At 35.4% G+C, this 23,498-nt stretch overlaps 1 protein-coding gene and 1 pseudogene across 4 annotated transcripts in view; one reads left to right on the top strand and one right to left on the bottom strand.

Moving 5' to 3' along the window:
- CDC42BPA (CDC42 binding protein kinase alpha) overlaps window positions 1-23,498 on the bottom strand; it is a 326,273-nt gene that overhangs the window by 85,182 nt on the left and 217,593 nt on the right. For all 4 annotated transcript variants that reach the window (XM_059997253.2, XM_059997227.2, XM_059997237.2 and 1 more), the window contains 2 exons: window positions 8,759-9,006; window positions 2,461-2,566 (listed from right to left, as the gene is read on the bottom strand). In XM_059997253.2, coding sequence (XP_059853236.1) covers window positions 2,461-2,566; window positions 8,759-9,006 — 354 coding nt within the window. The remainder of the gene's footprint in view (window positions 1-2,460; window positions 2,567-8,758; window positions 9,007-23,498) is intronic.
- LOC132425730 (sialomucin core protein 24 pseudogene) lies at window positions 3,071-4,382 on the top strand (annotated as a pseudogene).

Here is a 23,498-nt window from a genome sequence, read left to right as displayed (position 1 = left end):
AGCATTACTTCATTTTGCATGTTTGGGAATGAGAAGGTTTTACTATTTGTAGATTGACATACCTGGCTTACGATAATTATAAGACTACACAGGAATATGGAAAAATGCTCATGTTTTAAATGAAACGGCAGATTAGAAAATAAAATGTATATATGACTGAAATTATGTAATAATACATATACAACAAAACCTGGAAAGGAACATATAAAAGTAAAATAGTTGTTTCATGTTAATGAAATCATAGGTAACTTTTATGTTGAATATTTTCCACATTGTGTAATTTTGCTTTTATGTAAAATAATTATTTAATAACAAGATACAAATGATAATATTTTCTTACTGGAAACCATTTACTTCCACTCCTTGGCATATATGGCTAATTTTACTTGCAATAAATTACCTTTAATAGAAACTTTGAATACAGACTTCTGAAAATATCAACAAACTTTTTTCTATTTCCTTTTTAATTTTTATTTTTGAAGTTAAAAAATCTGACTATGAGACTCTATTAGTTATATAAGTTTCAAAATTAATATACTAATTGCTTTTTGGTTTCTATATCTGAAGTTCTGTTGAGAAGGAATTCGGTTCTCTTCAAGCAGGTTCCCAATGGAACAGTTGGTGTAGCAATGGCAAAGGTATTCTTTGGTTATCTCTCTTGGGGAAAATACCCAATTCAACCAAACCAAAAAATGAATAAATGGAAAGAAACAGTGATGATGTGCAGTTAGGTGGACTGACAGAGAAGTAAAGCTGAATAAAAGGACCAAAAATAGAGAAGAGGTTCAAATGGAAGAAGACCCAGATCCTCCCCTATTTCTCCAGAAATAAACATTTCCTGTTATCATTTGTCACTGAATATTTGCCAACCATATGATTTGCTCTCAAAGTTCTGTTCATATCCTTTACCACATCTTTCAATTTAGCAAGACAAGGTAATATTCTACTTTTTATAAAATTAGGAGATAGGCTTTTATTTTTATCCTTCAGATCTCATCAAAATCCAAAGAGTATTGTTTAAAAATTATTTCTAAAGATGTATTTCTGATAAACTTGCCAGAACTTTATGGTTAATAATGAAATGAAACCAAGGGGTGAATACAAGATTTGATCTACATTCGATTTGATTATATCACAATTCAATTTTTCTCTAACTATAATACCATCTTTTACTAGGTAATTTGCTTATAAACTCTACATGAAGTGACCTTCTAGAGTTTAATTATATTTCTTACCTCAAGGTCACTCTTAACAGAATCTTAAAATTCTGTCTGGTAGACAGAAATGATGTTTAATTTTGTAGTCATATTGGTTAAGCCCATTAAATAACAATTATGTGACCTATTTGGATAAAGTTTAAATACTGTTAGTTTTATTTTAGTGGAAGTAACTAAGAGTTATACAATACTGTTCATACAGTATTCATAGTTAAAAAAATAATTTATACTACTTACTATTTGGCCACTTTCCACAGTGTTTGTGTGCATCAGCTTTGTAATTACAAAATAAACTAACAGAGCTCTTTCTCAAGTAGTTTGCGACCAAACAAGCAGTCATTTTTAAATGCTTAGAAAACTGAATAATCATTGGGAAAATAGTGACAGAAATAAAAAGAAATATGGAACACAATGGAAAATTGAGATAGAATGAATGAAAAGTCTCTCTTTTATGACTATTTAGCCATTGTCTTTCAATGTGTTATTGAAATGACTATTAATTGAACATAATACTTTTACTTCAGGAAAATCCTTGAACTCATTACAAAGCACAATTATTCAAACCTTATTATTTAAAAGTAAGTAAAACTATTAAAACTGCTGATTAATATTAGGATTTTTACAGCTGTTAACAACTGGGACAAGAAATGCAGAATGATGTCAGTTCAAGAAATCTGAGATACTATATGGAAAAAGATTCCTTTAAGTATTTAAAATTTTGTTCATAAATCTAGCTGTTTTAATCTAGGTTTAATCTATGGTTCAGCTCTTTATTCAAGCTGTAGAGTTTATAGGCAGAGTTGGTTTCTTTGGCTTCTTAAGTACCAATGGTATTACTTCTAGCTATTATCAGTTCTCCATCATGAATATGACATCAGAACTGTCAAAATTTCTCTAGTTTGGCTTAATTGTTCCTGTTCTTGTCAAAGACAGGTCTTAGCTTAGCCATGACAAAGTAAGTGATTAATAGTAAAAGAGAGATGGAAAGTGAAATAAAGAACAGGGGCTCAAAAAATAAATGGGACAAAGAATAAGATGAGGTAAGCCGAGTCCTCTCTCCAAGAAGACTCCTGTACAGATTGGTAAAATGAAAAATGGCCTGTACACAGAAGCAATCCTTGCGTTTAGGAAGAATAGTAAATAAAAAAATGTACACCAAATATAAAATTATATCTATAATTGCTATGATAGTGCTGAACATCTAGCATGTATCAATGAGTATCAATGAGATTAAATCACTCACCTTATCAAGCTCACTTGTCAGTTTTTTATTTTCTTCCATTAATAACACTTTTTCTCGTTCATACTGTTGTTTGAACTCATTTTCAAATTCTTCCCTTTCACTTTGACTAATACAATGCAAAAATATAAAAGGAAAAAAAGGAATTGAATTAAAGGTAAAATAATGGTATCCCAGATTGGCTATTATACCATATGCCTTATTCTGAAAAGCCACTTATATCTCAATTGCTCCAAATCCCAAACATTTCCCTTAAAATTAGGAAGTCACAATCATTTCCTTTTAATTAATAAATAGATTTGTCTGCTTAATAATATCTATTTTGTTCTTCATTTGAAAATCTGAGGAAGACAACCTGATTATGCTCAACTTATTCAGTTGTAAATATTCTAGAAAGCATGGGAAAATGAGGAAGCTAGGGAGAAAGGAGGGTATAGGGACCACAATACAATTGCTTACACTCAGCTCTAGATTGCATAGAAAATTCAACTTCCATTTCCAACAGTTCTCTCAGCACACTAAGCCCATCCTTCCATTACTCCTGCCTTCCTCCATACGTACCTACCTATCTACACATACATACATACATACAATACTATAAAACTTATTTAAAATGATAGTTCTAAGGGACAGAATTGATTCACCCTTAGGGGTAAACACAGTTCTAACGAATTTTTTAAAAATCTCCAAAGGGAGGAGTCTGGGAGGCGGCGCCGCAGGGGACAGAGGGACGGACGCGCTCGAAGGCCAACGCGGAGGCCGCGATACTGGCGCTGCCCCGCCTGCTGCTTTTGGCCACCGGCTGCCTGGCAGCGCTCTGCGTGACGAGCGCGGCTCAGAACACCACGCTGGCCCCGAACGTGACTACACCCTTGGCTTTACCGACTACCACCAGGACAGCCCCAGTGCCGCCGCCGCTCCGCCGGGCACCACTCCAGCACCAGAAATCTCTGAAAGCCGCAACAACAGGGTTTCCTGTTTTGATGCTAATGCTGCTAACACTACCTGTTTTTGGATAAAATGCAAAGGTAAAGGCTACTGTTCAGATAATTCAGCAGTTCGTGATTGCAAGGCGGTGAACAGCACAGAATTCTGTCCTGCGTCCACTGCCACACCATTGCCAACCAACTCTACAGCTAAAACCACAACTCTGCCTTCCTCTTCTACAGCTTCCACCACAACTACTACATCAGGTACAACTGATACCTCTTTAACTCCGACTTCACAACCTGCGCAGAAGTCTACCTTTGATGCAGCCAGTTTCATTGGAGGAATTGTCCTTGTCTTGGGTGTGCGGGCTGTAATTTTCTTTCTCTATAAACTCTGCAAATCTAAAGAACGAAACCACCACACTCTGTAAACAGACCCGCTAAATTAACAAGAACTGGTGTGTAACCCACTGAAACCAAAATATTATCTTTCAAGATGTCCCACATGGAAGACGCTATTCTAGGATCTTTAATTTTTCAAAGGATGCATATAGGAGCATCGCCCTTGAAGAAAAATCATTTAAATCATTTTGCTCAACGGGCATATTTAAAATATTCTGCACGAATCCTTGTGGCTGTCTTCTTTTATTTTAAATGTCTGCTGCTGTGGGCTTATGTCCTCTCTTCTTGACATGCCAAATGTAACTCTGTAAGTGATGGAAAACATTGTCCTGCGCAGACAACCTCCTGACCCTTTTGGCAATTTCAATGTAGTCATTTCAAAGCCTGAAAGCTGCATTATTTTCATCCTAACTCAGGATGTAGTTTAGCGACCAGAATTGAGAAGAACGTGCCAAATGAGCATCAATCAGGTGGATTTTGGGCTATCATTTCAAACGTGGAATAAATTTATAAATGTAGTATCCTTAGAGTAAAATTTAGTGTTTGATAAGTTATTTTTTCTACATTAGAAAACAGATGCCACACACGGAATTACATTCCAGATTTAAAGAAAAAATCAATGGAAAGGATACAAAACATTGAAGTGTAGCAGGTTATTGTTCATACTTGTAAAGCACCTTATATCATTGAGAAAATAAAAAACAGTGTCTTAAAAGACAAAAAAACAAACAAACAAAAGAAAGAAACAACAAAAACCTCCTGAGGGAGAAAGGGGAATCAGTTTTTGAATACTGAGTTGAAGTGCAAATAAAGAGGCTTATCTCTACAGCAGTGTGATGGGGGATGTTAGTTAGCAGTAAATGTGAAGCAGTTCTGGGTAATTTTATGATTGCTTCCAAGTCAATAAACAACATAAGTAACGGCTGATTTTAAAAATGTAATCTTAAAAATCCCTTCCTCACTAAATTATTGAATATAAATTAAATTATAATTTAAATGATAACTTCTAGGAAAATAACCATCCTGTGTCCAAACAAATGTGTCCCTTTCCTTCTTATCTATAATCAAAATGTGAAATTTAGTTATGTTTAGGAATCTTTCTTTTTTTTTTTTTTTTTTGCAATACGCGGGCCTCTCACTACTGTGGCCTCTCCCGTTGCAGAGCACAGGCTCCGGACGCACAGGTTCAGCGGCCATGGCTCACGGGCCCAGCCACTCCGCGGCACGTGGGATCTTCCCGGACCGGGGCACGAACCCGTGTCCCCTGCATCGGCAGGCGGACTCTCAACCACTGCACCACCAGGGAAGCCCAGGAATCTTTCTTGATTCAGAAGCAACTCCAAACAACAATGAAAAAAATATGAAAAATTACAAAGAAGCATCCTTTCAGAAAAATAAGTATATGAATAAATTGAGTAAAATTTCTATATACAACCATTTTTGTTTTTTCCTATTAGCGTTAAACAAAACTTAAGTCTCTCTCATACTGAAATGAAATAAACAAACTCTCCCCTAAACTCTACGTCACACTTCATTTTCCACTTTCCTTGTCTTCCCGTTCACTGGCAACCACCTTGAAATCTTGAGAGTTTGCCGTATCGACTTCCTCACTGCCTAAATTTTCCTCCCTGTGCCAAAATCTGACTTCTACTGCCACCACCTCAAAAAAACTGTTGTCCGCAAACTCATTATTGTCCCAACTGTTATTATATCCAATCTACTGGCTACCCTTGACAGTGTTGTCCATTCCCTCCCTCTTGAAATGCTGTCCTCCCTTGGCTTCAGTGATACCCACTTTCTTGATTTTCAGCCTACATTTAGACTTTTCAGCTGTACTTGTGAGCCCCCCAACCCCTCTTTCCTCCATGTAAATGCCAATGCTCCCAGGTATTCTGTCACAGGTGCTCAACTTTTTTTTTTTTTTTTTTACACATTTTCCCTGAGCTATCCCATCTATTATACCACCTATTTCAATTATCATCCATTATGCTGACAAACTCTGAATCTACATCTGAAGCTTTTCTGGGCTTCAAATTGCTGACTTGATATCTCCCCAAAGTTGTCTCCCAAGCACCTCAAATTCAACATGCCCAACCATAACAACAGAAAAACAAGTTCCAAACACCCCACGTACCTTCCCCTGTGATCATACACTCTACTTATTCTTCTCTTACTACAGGAGAAAAACATAGCTAAGGTTGCTCTTTGCTTATGCGCCTGCTCAAGTACACTTTTCTCCTCTCTGTCCTGAATCATCTACTGGTACTTTCTATCAGATTACAAGCATGGTGTTATTTTTGAGACAAATTTCTCCTCCAGTTATTATCTCGTTGCTTTCATCATCTGCTTGCTCTTACAATTGCTCTCCTTCAAGTCTTTGGATCCATTATGGGGTTTCTGCCCACTACTGTTCCACTGAAATTGTTCTTATCAAAGTCACCAATGACATTCATATTGTTAAACTCAACTATCAATTACATGGTCCTCATCTGATTTGATTTAGACCTCATCTAATTTAACATGTAGACAGATTTGATACGCATTCATCATAACACCAAATTTGGACACCAAATTTGCACACCAAATTTGCCTGGTCATCTTCCTATCATTCTTACTGCTCTTTCCCTCTCCACTTTGCTGTTTCTTCCTCATTTCCAAACTTCTAAAGATTGGAGTGCTCCAGGTTGCAGTCCTAGGACTTCTTTTCCATCTATATTCATTCACTAAGTGATCTCATGTAGTCTCACCCCTTTAAATATCATGTGAATGATAAATACTCCCAGGATTTTACCTCTAGCAAAATCCTGAAATCCAGACTAGTCTGTATGATGACCTGCTTGACATTTCCACCTGGATGCCTAAAAAGCACCTCAAACAGAATTTGTTTAAAATGAGCTCCTGATATTCCCATCCCCAAAATGCTTCTTCTGTGGTTTTCCTCTCTAAATGGTAACTATATTCTCCTAATTGCTAAGGCCCAAAACTGTAGCACCATCCTTGATTTCCCCTCTTTCTTTCTTACCCCATATCTAGTCTACCAGCAAATATCATTATTTTTACCTTTTAAAGAAATTGGAATTCGAACATTTTTCACAGCCAATTCTGCCACCACCCTAGGCCCAATCCACCATTATCTTTTGCCTGGATGATTGCAATAGCCTTCTCAATGTTTTCACTGCTCTTTCTCTTATCTAGTTCAGACTTTTCTTAATCTAGTAGTCAGAATAATCCTGTTAAAACACAAGTCAATATTTGTCCATTTTCCACTCAAAATCCTGCAATGCTTCCCTGCCATGGTTTTACTGAGAGTAAAAAATTGTAAGTCACTGAACATGACTTACAAAGCCTTACATGGTCTGGCCCCCATTACCTCTCATACGTACCTCTCACTATTCTTTCCCCTTAACTCTGCTTCATCCACATTGGCCTCATTTTAGTATTATTATTTTAACAGACTTTGTTTTTTAGAAAGGTTTTAGGTTCATAGCAATACTGAGAGGAAAATACAGAGATTGCCCATATACTACTCAGAGTGGTGTGTTTGTTACTACTGATGAATCTACATTGGACACATCATTATCACTAAAACGTCACAATTTACATTAGGTTGTATAATGACATATACCCCCATCACAGCTTCATACAGAGTAGTTTCACTGCCCTAGAAATCCTCTGTACCCTGCCTATTCATCCCACCCTCCTCCCAATCCTTGCAACCACTGATCTTTTTACTATCTCCATAGTTTTGTCTTCCCATTATTTTTTTTAACAGACTTCTTGTTCCTCATGTGAAATGTTCTTCTCACACATCTGTATAGATATCTCCCCCACTTTCTTCAGTCCTTACTGAGAAATCACCTTCTCAGTATAATTTTCCCTGGTTATTTCATTCATATATTTATATATATATATAATTTAATTTTCCCCCTTAATGCTTCATAGCCCCCATCCACTGCCTTATTTTTTGTTCTTAGAATTTATCACTCCCTATATATTACCTATCCTATATCATTACCTATATATTCTGTATTTTACTTATTTCATTTATATTTTGCTTATAGTCTTTCACCATAATTAAAGGAAAGCTCCATAAGGAGAGAGAATTTTTATCTGTTCACTGTTATGCCTCCAGGGCCTACAGCAGTGCTTTCACATAGCAGGTTCTAAAAAATTCTGCTGAATGAACAGACCAAACTGAATTAAACTTAGGCTTCCAATATAAGTTGAGAATGACAATAACATACATTCAGTTACCTAAAACCTAGAAACTTGAGTATCACTGATAATTTCTCCTGCTTCTAATTTCTCATATCTGGTTATCATGTCATCCAGGTTCTGTCTTCTCGGTAGACCTTCTGAATCCATAAACTTCTCTCCATCTTCACTATCATATCTAAGGTCCAGCCACCTCATCTCTCACAGCTAGATTACGATCTGCAGTCTGCTCCTTCCAATCCATTCTCTAAACAGTAGCAAGAGTGGTCTTTCAAAAATATAAATATTGATATAATCATGTAATTTTCCTTCAATGGTCTTACGACTATTTTCCTTTCTAGTCTCATTTCTCACCACTCATCTTCCTTTTTAAGCTTCCACCATAATGAACAGCCTTCATTTTCTGAATGTGCCATGCTACCCTTTTCCTCTAGATCTTGGCAAATTCTGCTAACCTTTGCCTGGACACTCTTCCACAGCTATATATTTCTTATATCTTTGGTCTTAACTCAGAAATAATTTTGTCCACAAAACCTAGATACACCAAAGTTATCTTTTGTGCCTCTTCTATGGGTGTTCCTATACTTATCCAATTTGCTTTCCTATGATGCTGTAATATAATTTTCTATTTACCAATCTTGACTTTGGTCTTCTTGAGGACTGGAATATGTTTATTGCCTATGTATCTCCAGTCCTTAACACCGAACAGGTATTCAATAAATAATTATTAGAGGAGTAAATAACTTGATTCTTACCTCTCTCTCCTGTTTTTTTCCAATTTGTCTTTCAAAATCAGAATTTCTTTGTTGAGAGCAAGTTGCTGGCCTTCTGAATCATGTAGTTCTTTCTTCAGATTTTTAATTTCATTTGCATGTATTCCTTCTCTCTTGGACAATTCTTCTTCATAAAAGATACTTTTCTTTTCCAAATCAGTCTTTAGTTTGGTTATTTCTTGCTGATGTTCTATGCTGCATACTCCTGGTGAGTAACTAATTTGTTTTTGCTATAGAAGTAATAATAAAAGATTAATCTGTAAGAATAATAAAATATCAACTAATAACTCTTTCTACAATATAAAGAACTGTTCATATAACTGAATATTATTTTTGTATATTATTACATAAAAATAATACTTTCTTTATTCAGGCTATTAACCTTTTGCCTGCCATATGTTGCCAATATTTTTCTAAGTGTGTATTCCTTTATTGCTGTATTTTACAGTCTTCTTCACACCAAGATTAAATATTTATCTGTATTTTCTGCTGGTACTTATATAATTATTTGTTTTACATTTAAATATCTAATTTACATATAATATTGTTGGTGTATGGAGTGAAGGAAAAATCTAACTGCATCCTATTTCTGATGTGGAACTAATAAAAGGTTATAAATACATTTGTGTCTTTAAAAGATTAAATTGAGGGAGGAGTGGTAGAGCTAGAATGCACAAAAAGAAAAGGGAGAAAGAAGGCTTCTGCAGTGGTCCAGGGAGAAATGACAAAGGTCGAATCTAACATCTTTGTATCTATTCTAGAAAAACATGATACAGCTCTTCACGTTTAGGTAGGGCTTTAAGAAGGGGAAATTTGATTGAAAGACATCTTTTTAGAAATGAGGTTGAAATATACTCTTGGTATCAGTGAGAAAGGAAAGTGTAATGTCCAAAGGTTCTTCCAGGTAGTAGCTAAGGTAAACAGAAGCATACAAAGGTTATGACTATAAGATTTCCTGAGCTTTTTTCTTGAGTAACTTTTCTATTACTTTGTTACATGCTATTTTCCCAGGTGATCCACAACAAAACTTTTAAAACCCGAAGAACCTATAAGCTTATATTTAGTGACAACAAGGAATCAAGATCTGGAGGACACTGTATCCTTTTTTGAAGTCAGTATTAAGGGCAGGAAAACTGGTAACCGTCCTTGATTTAAAGTCCAAAGAAAACTATGCTAGCTTCACATTTGAGGTCTATAATTTAAAAAAAAAAAAAAAAAAAAGAGGCATCAACGTGGGCCTGAGAAATGTTTCTGGGATAGTCACTGTAATGTTAACCATTTACTCAAAACTGCTTATGAAGTGCCTACCATATGCAGGACCCAGATTTTCCAGTGGTTTCTGAGTCAGCCTGACATGGAAAGCTTGGCAGAAACTGGGGAGAGCCATGTCAAGTCATGTTCTCGCTCTCATGCAACTCCATGAAAAGGGTGCCTAAATCAACATCTGCAGCACTAACCACTTATCATATTACTCTTTCATTTTTCTAATCACCTAAAGAACACTCTTAGTTTGCTGCTCACTTTAGTATAGTTTGTCTGTTGGGATAGCAGTAGATGTACTAGAGGTTTCAAGCAAAAATTACCTTGAAATCAAAACCTCACAAAGATACCACCAAAAAAAGTTATAGACTCATGTCACTAACTGATAAGAACGTAAAAAAGCCAAATAAAATGCTGAGAAACAAAATTAAGCCATAGGTAAAAAAGAACAATCTACTGCAAAACAGTAAGTTTTATTACAGGTATTGAAGGTAATTTAATATTAGCAAACATTAATAACTGTGCAAAAATTAAAGTAACTCCATGTGATAATCTTTGTCAGTACCCCTGCCCAAAAGTATTGGATAAAATCTAATACCAATTCCAAAATACTACCCCAAGTCCCACAAAAAAAGAGTTCAGTAATTCTCTTAAGAAATAACCTCTTTCAAGCTATCAGACAAAATAATACTTTCTAGTGAAACACCAGATACATCCAGGAATAATAACAACAAAAAGGATGTCTTCCATTATCTCTCTTATTTAATATTAGATTTTAGATATTCTAAGTAACATGTGAAATAGTTACAAAACATGAATAGTTGAAAATCATGATCATTTTCACGTAATATAACTGTTCGCTCAGAAAATGCAAATAAATCCACTGTAAAGTGTTGGAATTGATAAAGCTGAGTAAAACAACTGCATATTAGATAAATATAAATCACACAGTACTTCTAGACAGTAGAATAAGCAATAATAGTAAAAATTTTCATTGTTAATAATAAAAAATTTTCATTTCTTTTTAATAGATCCAACAAAAATCACCAGCAACTAGTACACACACAAGTAATAACAACAGTGAATAATTTGTTTGAATTATATGAAAAAACTACAAGTCTTTATAAAAGATTTAAAGACGACAATATAGAAAAATACCAAGTACTTGAAACGGAAGATTGAATGTATATATATTCAATGTTTCTTAAATTATCTTCCCTGTAAATTTAATTAAAAAATTTTTAATGTGGGAGGTAATACTGGGTGAGAGATGGAGACAAATGTTCTAGCACACAGGCAAAAATAAACTGGTAAAAATACCAAAGAAAATCCTGACAAAGCAGAGTAAAGAAGGAGAGAGGGTAATGTTCTTTTCAGATGTTAACATATACTATAAATTTTTTTTTTTAAATTTTTTGTCTGCTTTGGGTCTTTGTTGCTGCACGCAGCCTTTCTCTAGTTGCAGGGAGTGGGGGCTACTCTTCATTGCAGTGCGCAGGCTTCTCACTGCAGTGGCTTCTCTTGTTGCAGAGAACAGACTCTAGGCGCGTGGGCTTCAGTAGTTGCAGTACACAGCCTCAGTAGTTGCGGCACGCGGGCCCTAGAGCACACGGGCTTCAGTAGTTGTGGCACGTGGGCTCAGTAGTTGTGGTGCACGGGCTCAGTAGTTGTGGTGCACGGGCTTAGTTGCTCCGTGGCATGTGGGATCTTCTCAGACCAAGGATCAAACCCGTGTCCCCTGCATTGGCAGGCAGACTGTTTTTCTTTTATAAATTTATTTATTTTTATTTATTTATTTTTGGCTGCCTTGAGTCTTCGTTGCTGCATGCAGGCTTTCTCTAGTTGCAGCGAGCAGGGGTTACACTTCATTGCGGTGTGCGTGCTTCTCATTGCAGTGGCTTCTTTTGTTGTGGAGCACAGGCTCTAGGCACACGGGCTTCACTAGTTGTGGCACGCGGGCTCAGTAGTTATGGCTCACGAGCTCTAGAGCGCAGGCTCAGTAGTTGTGGTGCACAGGCTTAGTTGCTCCACAGCATATGGGATCTTCCCGGACCAGGGATCAAACCCGTGTTCCCTGCGCTGGCAGGCGGATTCTTAACCATTGCGCCACCAGGAAAGTCCCTACTATAAATCTTTAATAAAGTAATCAGTGTAATAGAGCTCCACCCCAAAATAATTTAATTCAATATGTGAGATACTGTCAATCACTGAGGAAAGCAGTGATTAATTAATGGAATTGAAACCACAAACTAGCAATTAAAGAAAAAAATGATTCTCACATCATACCATTTAGCAAAACAAACTCCAAACAGATTAGAACTAAATATCTTTAAACCCAATAGAAACATCCAGGAAAAAGCAGAATTACATATTTAGCAAACTCTGAAAAAAGAAGGACAAGCCAAACTTCGAAGCAATAGAAGAACTATTGAGGAAAATAAAAACAAATCATCTATAACTTGAAAAAGAACGACGACCAAAATTAAAGGGCAAATGATAAATTGGTAAAACAGTTGCAGAGAAGATAAACAGTACAATTTTTACTATGCAAAGAGTTTATAAGAAGTGATAAGAAAAACATTAAGACTACAAAATTAAATGGGCAAATGACTTAAAGAGATAATTCACAAAAAGAAAATATGATTAATAAAAGATCTACTAAGAAAGCAAGAAATGCCTCTCATACTTGCAAAAATTTGTGGCATGTATCAAGTGCCTTAAAAATGATCTGACCACTTCATTTCCAGGTATCTGTTCTAAAAGAAGTGCATAAAAGGGTCCATGGCAATTACTATACTGCAAAAGTGAAAAATAAATACAGTCAGCTTGGGGGGATTGGTTCCAGGTCTGTCCACCCTCCATCACCAAAATCTACGATCACTCAAGTCCCATATATAAAATGGAGTAGTATTCGCATATAACATACTCTCAAATTCTTTAAATTACCTACAAATGCTATGTAAAAGTTGCTAGGGCATGGCAAGTCCAAATTTTGCCTTTTGGAATTTTCTCCCCCACACCACCCCAAACAATGGGCTCTCTGTATCTGCAGATGTGGAAACTGTGGATATGAAGGGCCAAGTGTATTTAACAGTAGGAAACTGGCTAAGTGGATATTCTTCTATAATCATTAAAATTATGTCTGTGACAATCACATAATAATCAGAGAAAAAGCTTACATCACACTCTCAAGTGAAATATAAGGGTTAAGGGTTGAATTGTGTCCCTCCAAAATTCATATGTTGAAGCACTAAACACCAGTACCTCAGAATGTGACCATATTTAGAACTAGGGTTTTAAATACTGCATGATCTGACTTATGTGTGGAATCTAAAAAAGTCAAACTCTTAGAAGCAGAGAGTAGAACAGTGGTTGCGAAGGGCTGAGGGGGTAGGGGAAATGGGGAAACGCTGGTCAAAAGGCACAAGTTTCAGATATGTAGGATAAATAAATTCTAGAGATCTAATGTAAAGCAGGATAACTACAGTTAACAATACTGTACTGCATACTGGAAATTTGCTAAGAGAGTGGATCTTAAATATTCTTAGCCAAAAAAAAAAAAAGGAAGGGAGGAAGGGAGGGAGGGAGGGAGAGAGGGAAGGCAGAAGGAAGGAGGTAACTGAGGTGATAGACACGTTAGTTAGCTTGATTGTGGGAAACATTTCATGATGTATACATATATCTAAATATCAGGTTTTACACCTTAAATACATACAATTTTAAATTGTCATTTGTACTTCAAAAAGCCTGAAAAAAAAGAAAATGAAAATAGGGTCTTCACAGAGGTAATCAACTTAAAATGAGGTCATCAGTGTAGGCCCTAATCCAATATGACTGTATCCTTATAAATAGAAGAAATTTAGACTCAGAATCACGCACACATTGAGAACATCATATGAAGATTAAAGCAGAAATCAGGGTGATACATCTACAAACCAAGGAGCGCTAAACACTGCCAGCAAACCATCAGAAGCCAACTCTGCAAACACCTTGATTTCAGATTTCTACTGCCATAATTGAGACAATAAATTCCTGTTTTTTAAGCCAGCCAGTTTGTGGGTATTTGTAACAACTGCTCTAGCAAACTAATACAACAGGGTAAAAAAACTCCTGTGGTATATGATTGCAACAATTGGAAAGTACTTTTTTAAAAAAAAAACAGCCTTTCTCAAGTAAAGTCAATAGGGGAGAGGGGAGGTATATCTAACAGGGAGGAGAGGGCCCAGTGGAAGGAAGAACCATAGAAGGAAAGATACCCACAGGAAGTTATATCTAAATTGAGACCTGAGCATAGAATATTGCTGGCAACATGTACAAAAGTCTAGATACTAGAGAAAACCTGATGTATGAGCAGGGAAACCCAAATAGTAAGTTAAAATCTCCAACAGCAAGGACCTCATAAGGTAAAATCTATGTTAACAAAGTTTGAGCCTCTTCTGAAAAGCAAAGTGGTACCATGAAAGGATTTTAAGCACAAAACTAAAAGACTTTAAAAATACTATTCTGACTACAATATGAAGAACAAATTTTTTTTCAACTGGGGGGAAAACAACCCAGGAAAACCACACAGAACATTACATATTTATCCAGACAAGAAATGATAGCTGTATTAATGTTTAAAAAACAAAATATTAACCAAAAAAACAGCTTTACTAAGATATAATTCACACACCATACTATTGACCCATTTAAAGTGAACAATTCAATAGTTTTTGGTATACTACATTAATTATTTTAAAGTGGTAAAACATATATAACAAAAAATTGTCATTTTAACCATTTTAAATGTACAATTCAGTGGTATTACATTCACAATGTTGTGCAACCATCAACACTGTAATTTCTAAAACTTTTTCATCTTCTCAAAGAGAATTCTGTAACCATTAAGGAATAAACACCCCATTATCCCCTCTACACTGCCCCTGGTAATCTCTATTCCACTTTCCATCTCAATGAATTTGTTTATTCTAGATATTTCATATAAGTAGAATCATATAATATTTGTCCCCTTTTGTCTAGCTTCTTTCACTTAGCATAATGTTCTCAATATTCATCCATATTGCAGGATATATCAGAACTTCACCCCATTTATGGTTGAATAATATTCCATTATATGTACTTGCCACATTTTGTTCCTTTATCTGTTGATGAACACATGGGTTGTTTATACCTTTTTGGCTGTTTTACTAATGTTTTAATGAACACTGGTGTACAAGAGTCTGTTTGAAGTCCCTGCTTCCAATTCTTTTGGGTATATTAACTAGGAGTTGAATTACTCGGTCATACGGTAATTCTACATTTACTTTTATTGAGGAATCACCAATTGTTTTCATATTCTTGCGATCACTTATTTTGTTTTTGTTTTTAATTTTAGCCACCTTAGTAGGTATGAAGTGGTATCTTGTGGTTTTAACTCCATTTCCCTAATAATTAATGATGTTGAACATCTTTTCATGTGCTTATTGGCTACTAGTATATCTTCTTTGGAGAAATGTTTATGCAAGTTATTGCCCATGTTTTGATTGGGCAGTTTATCTTTCTGTTAAGTTGTAGGAGTTCGTTATAAATTCTGGATATCAAATCCTTATCAGATATTTGATTTACAAATGGTTTCTTCCATTCTTTAGGTTATCTTTTCATTTTCTTAAAAATATCCTTTGATGCAATACAAATAAGTTTTTATTTTGATGAAGTCTAACTTGTCCATTTTTTGTTTTGTTGCTTATGCTTTCTGTGACTTAAGAATCTACTTCCAAACCCAAGGTCATGAAGATTTACCCCAATGTTTTCTTCTAGGAGTTTTATGGTTGTAGCTCTTATATGTAAGTTGTTGATCCATTTTGAGTTAATTTTTTAATATGGTGTAAGGTAGGAGTCCAAATTCATTTGTTTGCATGCAGAAATCCAGCTGTCTGGCACATGAGTTGAAGGAACTATTCTTTCCATACTGAACAGATTTAGTACCTATGTGTACCTATGTCAAAAATCAATTGTGGCTATAGATACATGAGTTTATTTCTGGACTCTTAATTCTATTCCAGTGGTCTATATTCTTATGCCAGTGTCATATTCTTTTTATTGCTGTGATTTTGTAATAAGTTTTGAAATTGGGAAGTTTGGGTCTTCTAACTTTGGCCTTCTTTTTCAAGTTTTTTGGCTATTTGGGGCAATTCCACATGAATTTGAGGCTCATATTTTCCATTTCTGCAAAAGGGGCTGTTGATAATAGGGATCGAATTGAACCTGTACATCACTTTTGGTAAAACTACATCTGAACAATACTAAGTCTTCCTATTCATAAACATGGGATATCTTTTCTTTATTTTAGGTATCCTTTAATTTCTTTCAGCAATGTTTTATAATTTTCAGTGCACAACATTCTTGGTTAATTTTATTCCAAGGCATTCTTTTAGATGCTATTGTAACTATAATTGCTTTCTTAATTTCATTGTGGATTGTTCATTGCTGACATAGGAACACAACTAATTACTATATGTTGATCATGCAACCCTGCGGTTGTTTGTTTTCTTACTGAGTTTTAAGAATTCTTTGAATATTTGGATAACAGTTTTGTATCAGATATGTCTGCATTTTCCTGCAGTCTGTGCCTCGTCTTTTCATTCTTGGCCGTGACTTTCACAGTCCAGAAGACTTCAATTTCAGTGAGATATAGCATAGTAATTCTTTATTTCATGGATTGTGCCTTTGGTGCTGAAAGTAAAAAGTCATCACCATACCAAAGATTATCTAGGTTTCTCCTACGTTATTGTCTAGGAGTGTTAATAGTTTTGTGTTTTACGTCTAGGTCTGTGATCCATTTTGAATTAATTTTTGTGAAGGGTGTAAGTTCTGTGTCTAGATTCAATTTTCTTTTTGCATTGATGTCTAGTTCTTCTAACACTATTTGTTAAAAAGTACATCTTTGCTCCATTATATTGCCTTTGCTTTTTTGTCAAAGATGATTTATCTGTATAGTCTCTTGCCAATACCATATTGTCTTGATTACTGCAGTTTTATATAAGTCTTGAAGTCAGTATTCCAGCTATGTTTTTTTTCCTTCACTATTGTGTTAGCTATTCTGGGTCTTTGCCTCTCCATATAAACTTTAGGCTTAGTTTGTTGATACCCACAAAAGAAGTTGCTGCAATTCTGACTTGTACTGCATTAAATCTGTAGTTGAAGGGGCTTCCCTGGTGGCACAGTGGTTGAGAGTCCGCCTGCCGATGAAGGGGACATGGGTTCGTGCCCCGGTCCAGGAAGATCCCACATGCCGCGGAGCGGCTGGGCCCGTGAGCCATGGTCGCTGAGCCTGCGCGTCTGGAGCCTGTGCTCCGCAACATGAGAGGCCACAACAGTGACAGGCCCGCGTACCACAAAAAAAAAATCTGTAGTTGAAGATGGGAAGAACTGACATCTTATAAGACACCTAATACGGAGTCTTCCTATCCATGAACGTGGAATATCTCTCCATTTATTTAGTTCTTCTTTGATTTCTTTCATCAGAGTTTTATAGTTTCCCCCGTACAGGTCTTATGCATATTTTGGCATATTTATACTTCACTATTTCATTTTTGTGGGTGCTAATGTTAATAGTACTGAGTTTTAAATTTCAAATTCCACTTATTCATGGTTGGTATATAAGAAAGTGACCGACTTTTGTGCATTAATCTTGTACCTGCAACCTTGCTATAAATGCCTTACTAGTTCCAGGAGTCTTTTTGTTAATTTTTTTGATTCTCTACATAGACAATCATATGATCTGCTAACCAAGACAGTTTTATGTCATCTTTCCCAATCTGTATACTTTTTTTGTTTTCTTGTCTTATTGCATTAGCTAAGACATACAGCATGATGTTGAAAAGGAGTAGTGAGAGGAAGAATCCTTGCTTTGTTCTTGATCTTAATGAAAAAGCGTCAAAATTCTTGTCATTAAGTATGATGTTACTTTAGGTTTTTTGATAGGTATTATTTATCAAGTTGAGGAAGTTCCCCTCTATTCCTAGTTTACTGAGTTTTTATCATGAATGAGTATTAGAGTTTGTCAGATGCTTTTTCTGTATCTACTGATATGATCATGTGATTTTTTTTTTTTTGCTGTACACGAACCTCTCACTGTTGTGGCCTCTCCCATTGCGGAGTACAAACTCCAGACGTGCAGGCTCAGTGGCCATGGCTCACGGGCCTAGCCACTCCGTGGCATGTGGGATCTTCCCGGACTGGGGCATGAACCCGTGTCCCCTGCATCGGCAGGTGGACTCTCAACCACTGCGCCACCAGGGAAGCCCGATCATGTGATTTTTATCACATCAGTGATGCATTACATTAATTCACTTTCAAATGCGGAACCAGTACATGGGATGAAATTCCATTTGGTTGTGGTGTATAATTCTTTTTATATATTGTTGGATTCAATTTGTTAATATTTTTTGAGGACTTTTGCACCTATGTCTATGAGGCTTTCTACATTGGTCTGTAGCATTCTTTTCTTGTAATGTCTTTGGTTTTGGTATTAGCATAATTCTTGCATCATAGAATGAGTTAAGAAGTATTTCTTCTATTTCTATCTTCTGAAAGCAACTGTAGAGAACTGTCATGATTTCTTCCTTAAATGTCTGGTAGAATTCACCACTGAATACATCTGGGCCTGGTGCTTTCTGTTCTGGAAGATTATTAATTATTGATTCAATTTCTTTAACAGACAGAGCCATTTCAGATTATTTATTTCTCCTTGGTTAGTTATGGGAGCTGTGTCTTTGAAGGAATTGGTCCATTTCATCTAGGTTATCAAATTTGTAGGCAAAGAATTGTTCATAGTATTCCTTTATTAGCCTTTTCATGTACATGGGTTGCATACTGACATTCTGTCTTTCATTTCTGATACTAGTAGTGTCCTGTCTCTCTTTTCTTTTTTTCTTTGTATTTGTGTTTTATTTTACAATCAAAGGTTTAAAGATATAGCAGAGAGTACAGCAGGTAAAACACAGATTAAGCATATTCTGTGCAAAAATATTTACCACAGAAAAGAGAAGAAAAATTTTAAAAGAATTATAGTGTGAAGGTAATTATAAATATATGAAATAATATAAACTATATTGATAGGTAATTCCCCTTCTTTTCAAGTTTCCAAGGGAATTATTAAATTTATATAAGGTATTCAAACTTGTAAGTTTGAAAATCTGTTTGAAAGACACTTTTACTGGAAAAATATAAGTGACCAAATTGTCTCAAATCAACAATAAAATAAAGCACTGAGAAGCTACTATGTAATAACAAAGAATGTGTTACAAGAGAATTTTTTCAGATTTCAAGGAAGTTTATTTCTATGAGCACAGAGAAAAAAAGCAAGCTTTACTCTACTTTATATAAAATTAAGATAACCCTGAAACAAAACCTGATCAAAACACCAAATAATAAAACCAGACTCATCTCAATATACTGATACATTTAACAGCAAAAATTGTTAATAAAATGTTAACATTTGAAATCCATTGCTGTATTGAAATTCAGTTATTTATATGAGCAACTGATTCCCAGAATGTAAGAATAGTTTCATACTAGAAAACTTGTTAATATGATTTCTCTCAAAAATAGATAAGGGACCCTTTTTTTTCTTAATTAGCCTGGATAGAGGCTTATCGATTTCATTGACCTTTTTAAAGAATAAGCTTTGGTTTCAATGATTTTTCTCTATTGGTTTCCTGTTTTCAATTTGATGGATTTCTGCTCTAATTTTTATTATTTTTCTTCTGATTACTTTAGATTTAATTTGCTCTCCTCTTTCTAGTATCCTAAGGTGGAAGCTAAGACGATTAATCTTAGATCTTTCTTCTTTCCTAATATATGCATTCAATGTCACAAGTTTCCCTCTAAGCACTGCTTTCACTGTATCTGACAAATTTTGACAATTTGTGTTTTCATTTTCATTTAGTTCAAAATATTTTTAAGTTTCTCATGAGATATTTTCTTTGGCTCATGTGTTTTTTATAAGGGTGGTGCCTTAATTCCAAGTATTTTGGAATTTTCCAGCTATCTTTTTGTTACTGACATCTAGTCTAATTCCATTGTGGTCTGAGAGCAGACAATGTATGATTCCTGTTCTTTTAAATTTGTTAAGGATTTCTTAAGGTTTGTTTTATGGCCCAGAATGTGGTCTGTCTTGGTGGACGTTCCATGTAAGCTTGAGAAGAATGTATATTCTGCTGTTGTTGGGTGAAGCAGTATATAGATGTCCTTACATCCACTTGATTGATGATGGATGTTGAGTTCAACTATGTCCTTACTGATTTTTTGCCTGCTGGATCTGTCCATTTCTGATAGAGGGGTGCTGAAGTTCCCAACTATGACAGTGAATTCATCTCTTTTTCTCTGCACTTCTGTCGCGTTTTGCCTCATGCATTTTGATGCTATGTTGTTACACACATACACATTAAGTATGCTACATCTTCTTGGTGAACAGCAATGCCCTTCTTTATTTCCAAAAACTTTCCTTACTCCAAATTCCATGCTGTCTGAAATTAATATAGCTACTTCCACTTTCTTTTGATTAGTGTTATCATGGTATATCTTTCTCCATCCACTTACAGGCATACCTTGGGGATATTGTGGGTTCAGTTCCAGATTACTGCAAAAAGGTGAATATTGCAATAAAGTGCATCACATGAATTTTTTGATTTCCCAGTGCACATAAAAGTTGTATTCACACTATACTCTAGTTTATTAAGTGTGGAATAGCGTTATGTCTAAAAAAATGTACACACCTTAATTTTAAAAATACGTTATTGCTAAAAATGCTAACCATCATCTGAGCCTTTAGCGAGTTGCAATCTTCTTGCAATAGTAACATCAAAGATCAATAATCACAGATCACCACAACAAATATAATAATGAAGAAATTTGAAATACTGTGAGAATTACCAAAATGTGACATAAAATCATGAAGTGAGCAAACGCTATTGGAAAAATGGTGCTGACAGACTTGCTCGATGCAGGGTGCCACAAACCTTCAATTTGTAATATCTGCAAAGTACAGTATAGCAAAGCACAATAAAACAAGGTATGCCTGTACTCTTAATCTAGACACTTGGCCTCTGTATCCACGAATTCTGCATCTATGATACAGAGGGCTGACTGTACTACACCATTTTATATAAGGGAATTGAGCATGTGCAGATTTTGGTTTCCATGGGGTATGGAGAGGGCATGGAACCAATGCCCCATGGATACTGAGGAAAAACTATATGTGCCTCTATACCTAAAGTGGACTTTTTAGACAACATATAGTTAGATACTGTTTTTTGATCCAATCTGACATAATCTGTTTTGTAATTGGTATACTTAGAACATTGACATTCTAAATGATTGTTGATGTTTTTTGATTAATATCTATTGTATTTGCTACTGCTTTCTATTTATTGCTCCTTTCTTTGTATCTATTTTTGTCTTCCATACCTTTACTGTCTTTTGCTGTTTTTTTTTTTCCCCTTGTTTTTGGCCACGCCATGTGGCATGCGGGATCTCAGTCCCTGACCAGGGATTGAACACATGTCCCCTGCATTTGAAGCACAGAGTCTCAACCACAGAACTGCCAGGGAAGTCCCTGTCTTTTGTGGTTTTAATTAAGCATTTTATATGATTCAATTTTCTCCCCATTCTGAGCATATCAGTTGAACTCCTTTTTTAAGTGGCCATTCTACAGTTTGCAATCTGCATTTATAACCAATCCAAGTCCAGTTTCAAATAACACTCTACCACTTCATGGATAGTGTAAGTACCATAAAATGAAATAATCCTAATTCCTGCCTCCTATCCCTTGTATAATTGCTGTCATTCATTTCAGTTACACATAAGCACACATAAGCATATTTATATATACATGTAATCAGACATAAGCATGTATATAAGTATATATAATTGAATACATTGTTGCTATTATTTTGAACATTTCATCTATTAGATTAAGAATAAGAAAAATAAAAGCTTTTATTTATTTTACCTTCATGTATTCCTTCTCTGATGCTTTTTCTTTCTTTATGTAGATCTGAGTTTCTGACCTATATCATTTTCCTTCTCTCTGGAGAACTTCTTTTAACATTTCTTGCATGGCAGGTTTACTTGAAACAAATTCCCTGAAATCTTTGTCTCAGGAAGTCTTTATTTCTCCTTCACTTTTGAAAGATAATTTCTCAAAGTACAAAATTCTAGGTGGGTAGGTTTTTTTTTCTCAACATTTTAAATATTTCACTCCACTCTCTTCTTGTTTGCATGAAGAGCAAAAGTCAAATGTAATTCTTACCTTATATTTTCTAGAGATAAGGTATTTTTTTATCTCTGACTGCTTTCAGGATTTTTATCTTTATCTACAATTTGAAAATGGCATGTCTAGGTGTAATTGTTTGGGTATTTACCCTGTTTGGTGTTCTTTGAGCTTCCTGAATCTGTGGTTTAGTGTCTGACATTAATTTGGGGGAAATTTTCAGTCATTATTGTTCCAAATGGTTCTTCTGTTCCTTTCTCTGTTCACCTTTTAGTGTTCCCATTATACGTATGGTACAACTTTTGTAAATGTTCCACAACACTTGGATATTCTTTTCTGTTTTTTCACTTTTTTCTCTTTGCTTTTCAGTTTTGGCAGTCCTATTTTGATATCCTCAAGCTCAGAGATTCTTTCTTCAGCTGTATCCAGTGTACTAATAAGCTCATAAAGGGCACTCTTCATTCTGTTACAATATGTTTCATGTCTAGCATTTCTTTTTGGTTCTTTCTTAGAATTTACATCTCTCTGCTTACATTGCCCATTTATTTTTCCATGCTCTCTACTTTTTCATTAAAGTCCTTAGCATATCAATCACAGTTGTTTTCAATTCCTGGCCTGATAATTTCAACATCCCTGAGTCTGGTTGTGATGTTTGCTCTATTCTGTGTTTTTTGTCTTTCAGTATGTCTTGTAATTTTTTGTTGATAGGTGAACATGATGTACTGGGTAAAAGGAACTGCTGTAAATAAGCTATTAGTAATGTGGTTGCAAGCTGTGGTGGGAGGGGAAGCGTTCTATAGTCCTAAGATTGGATATCAGTATGTTACTGAGCCTGTGCTTCTGGACTGTGAACTTAAGACAACCTTGTCAGTTTTTCTCCCCCACTTACCTGTTTTGACAGGGTGACTAGAGTGGGCTGGGGCTGAATATTTCCCTTCCCTCAAGTCAGTTAGGTCTGATAAAATCCCAGCAAGTTAGATTCTGGTTGAAGAGTTTCTCCTGAAGATAGACCTTGTTAAGAAGAACAGAATGCTCTGGCACATTCAAAGTTGTTACCCCTATTGTTAGTACAAGGGGATTTTTCTCTGATATTCACTGTGAAAACCTCGTAGAGCTCCAGGATGTAAAACTGATGAAACTGTCAGGGCTCCCCAATGACGAGGCTCCCCTGGAGTTTTTATCTCTCAAACTTGTCCGCACTGAGCCTCT

This window comes from Delphinus delphis, chromosome 1, assembly GCF_949987515.2.
Source record: "Delphinus delphis chromosome 1, mDelDel1.2, whole genome shotgun sequence".
In the NCBI taxonomy this organism is placed as follows: Eukaryota; Metazoa; Chordata; class Mammalia; order Artiodactyla; family Delphinidae; genus Delphinus; species Delphinus delphis.
Note: the sequence above shows the minus strand (reverse complement) of the source record. Positions and strands in the feature narration are given on the sequence as shown.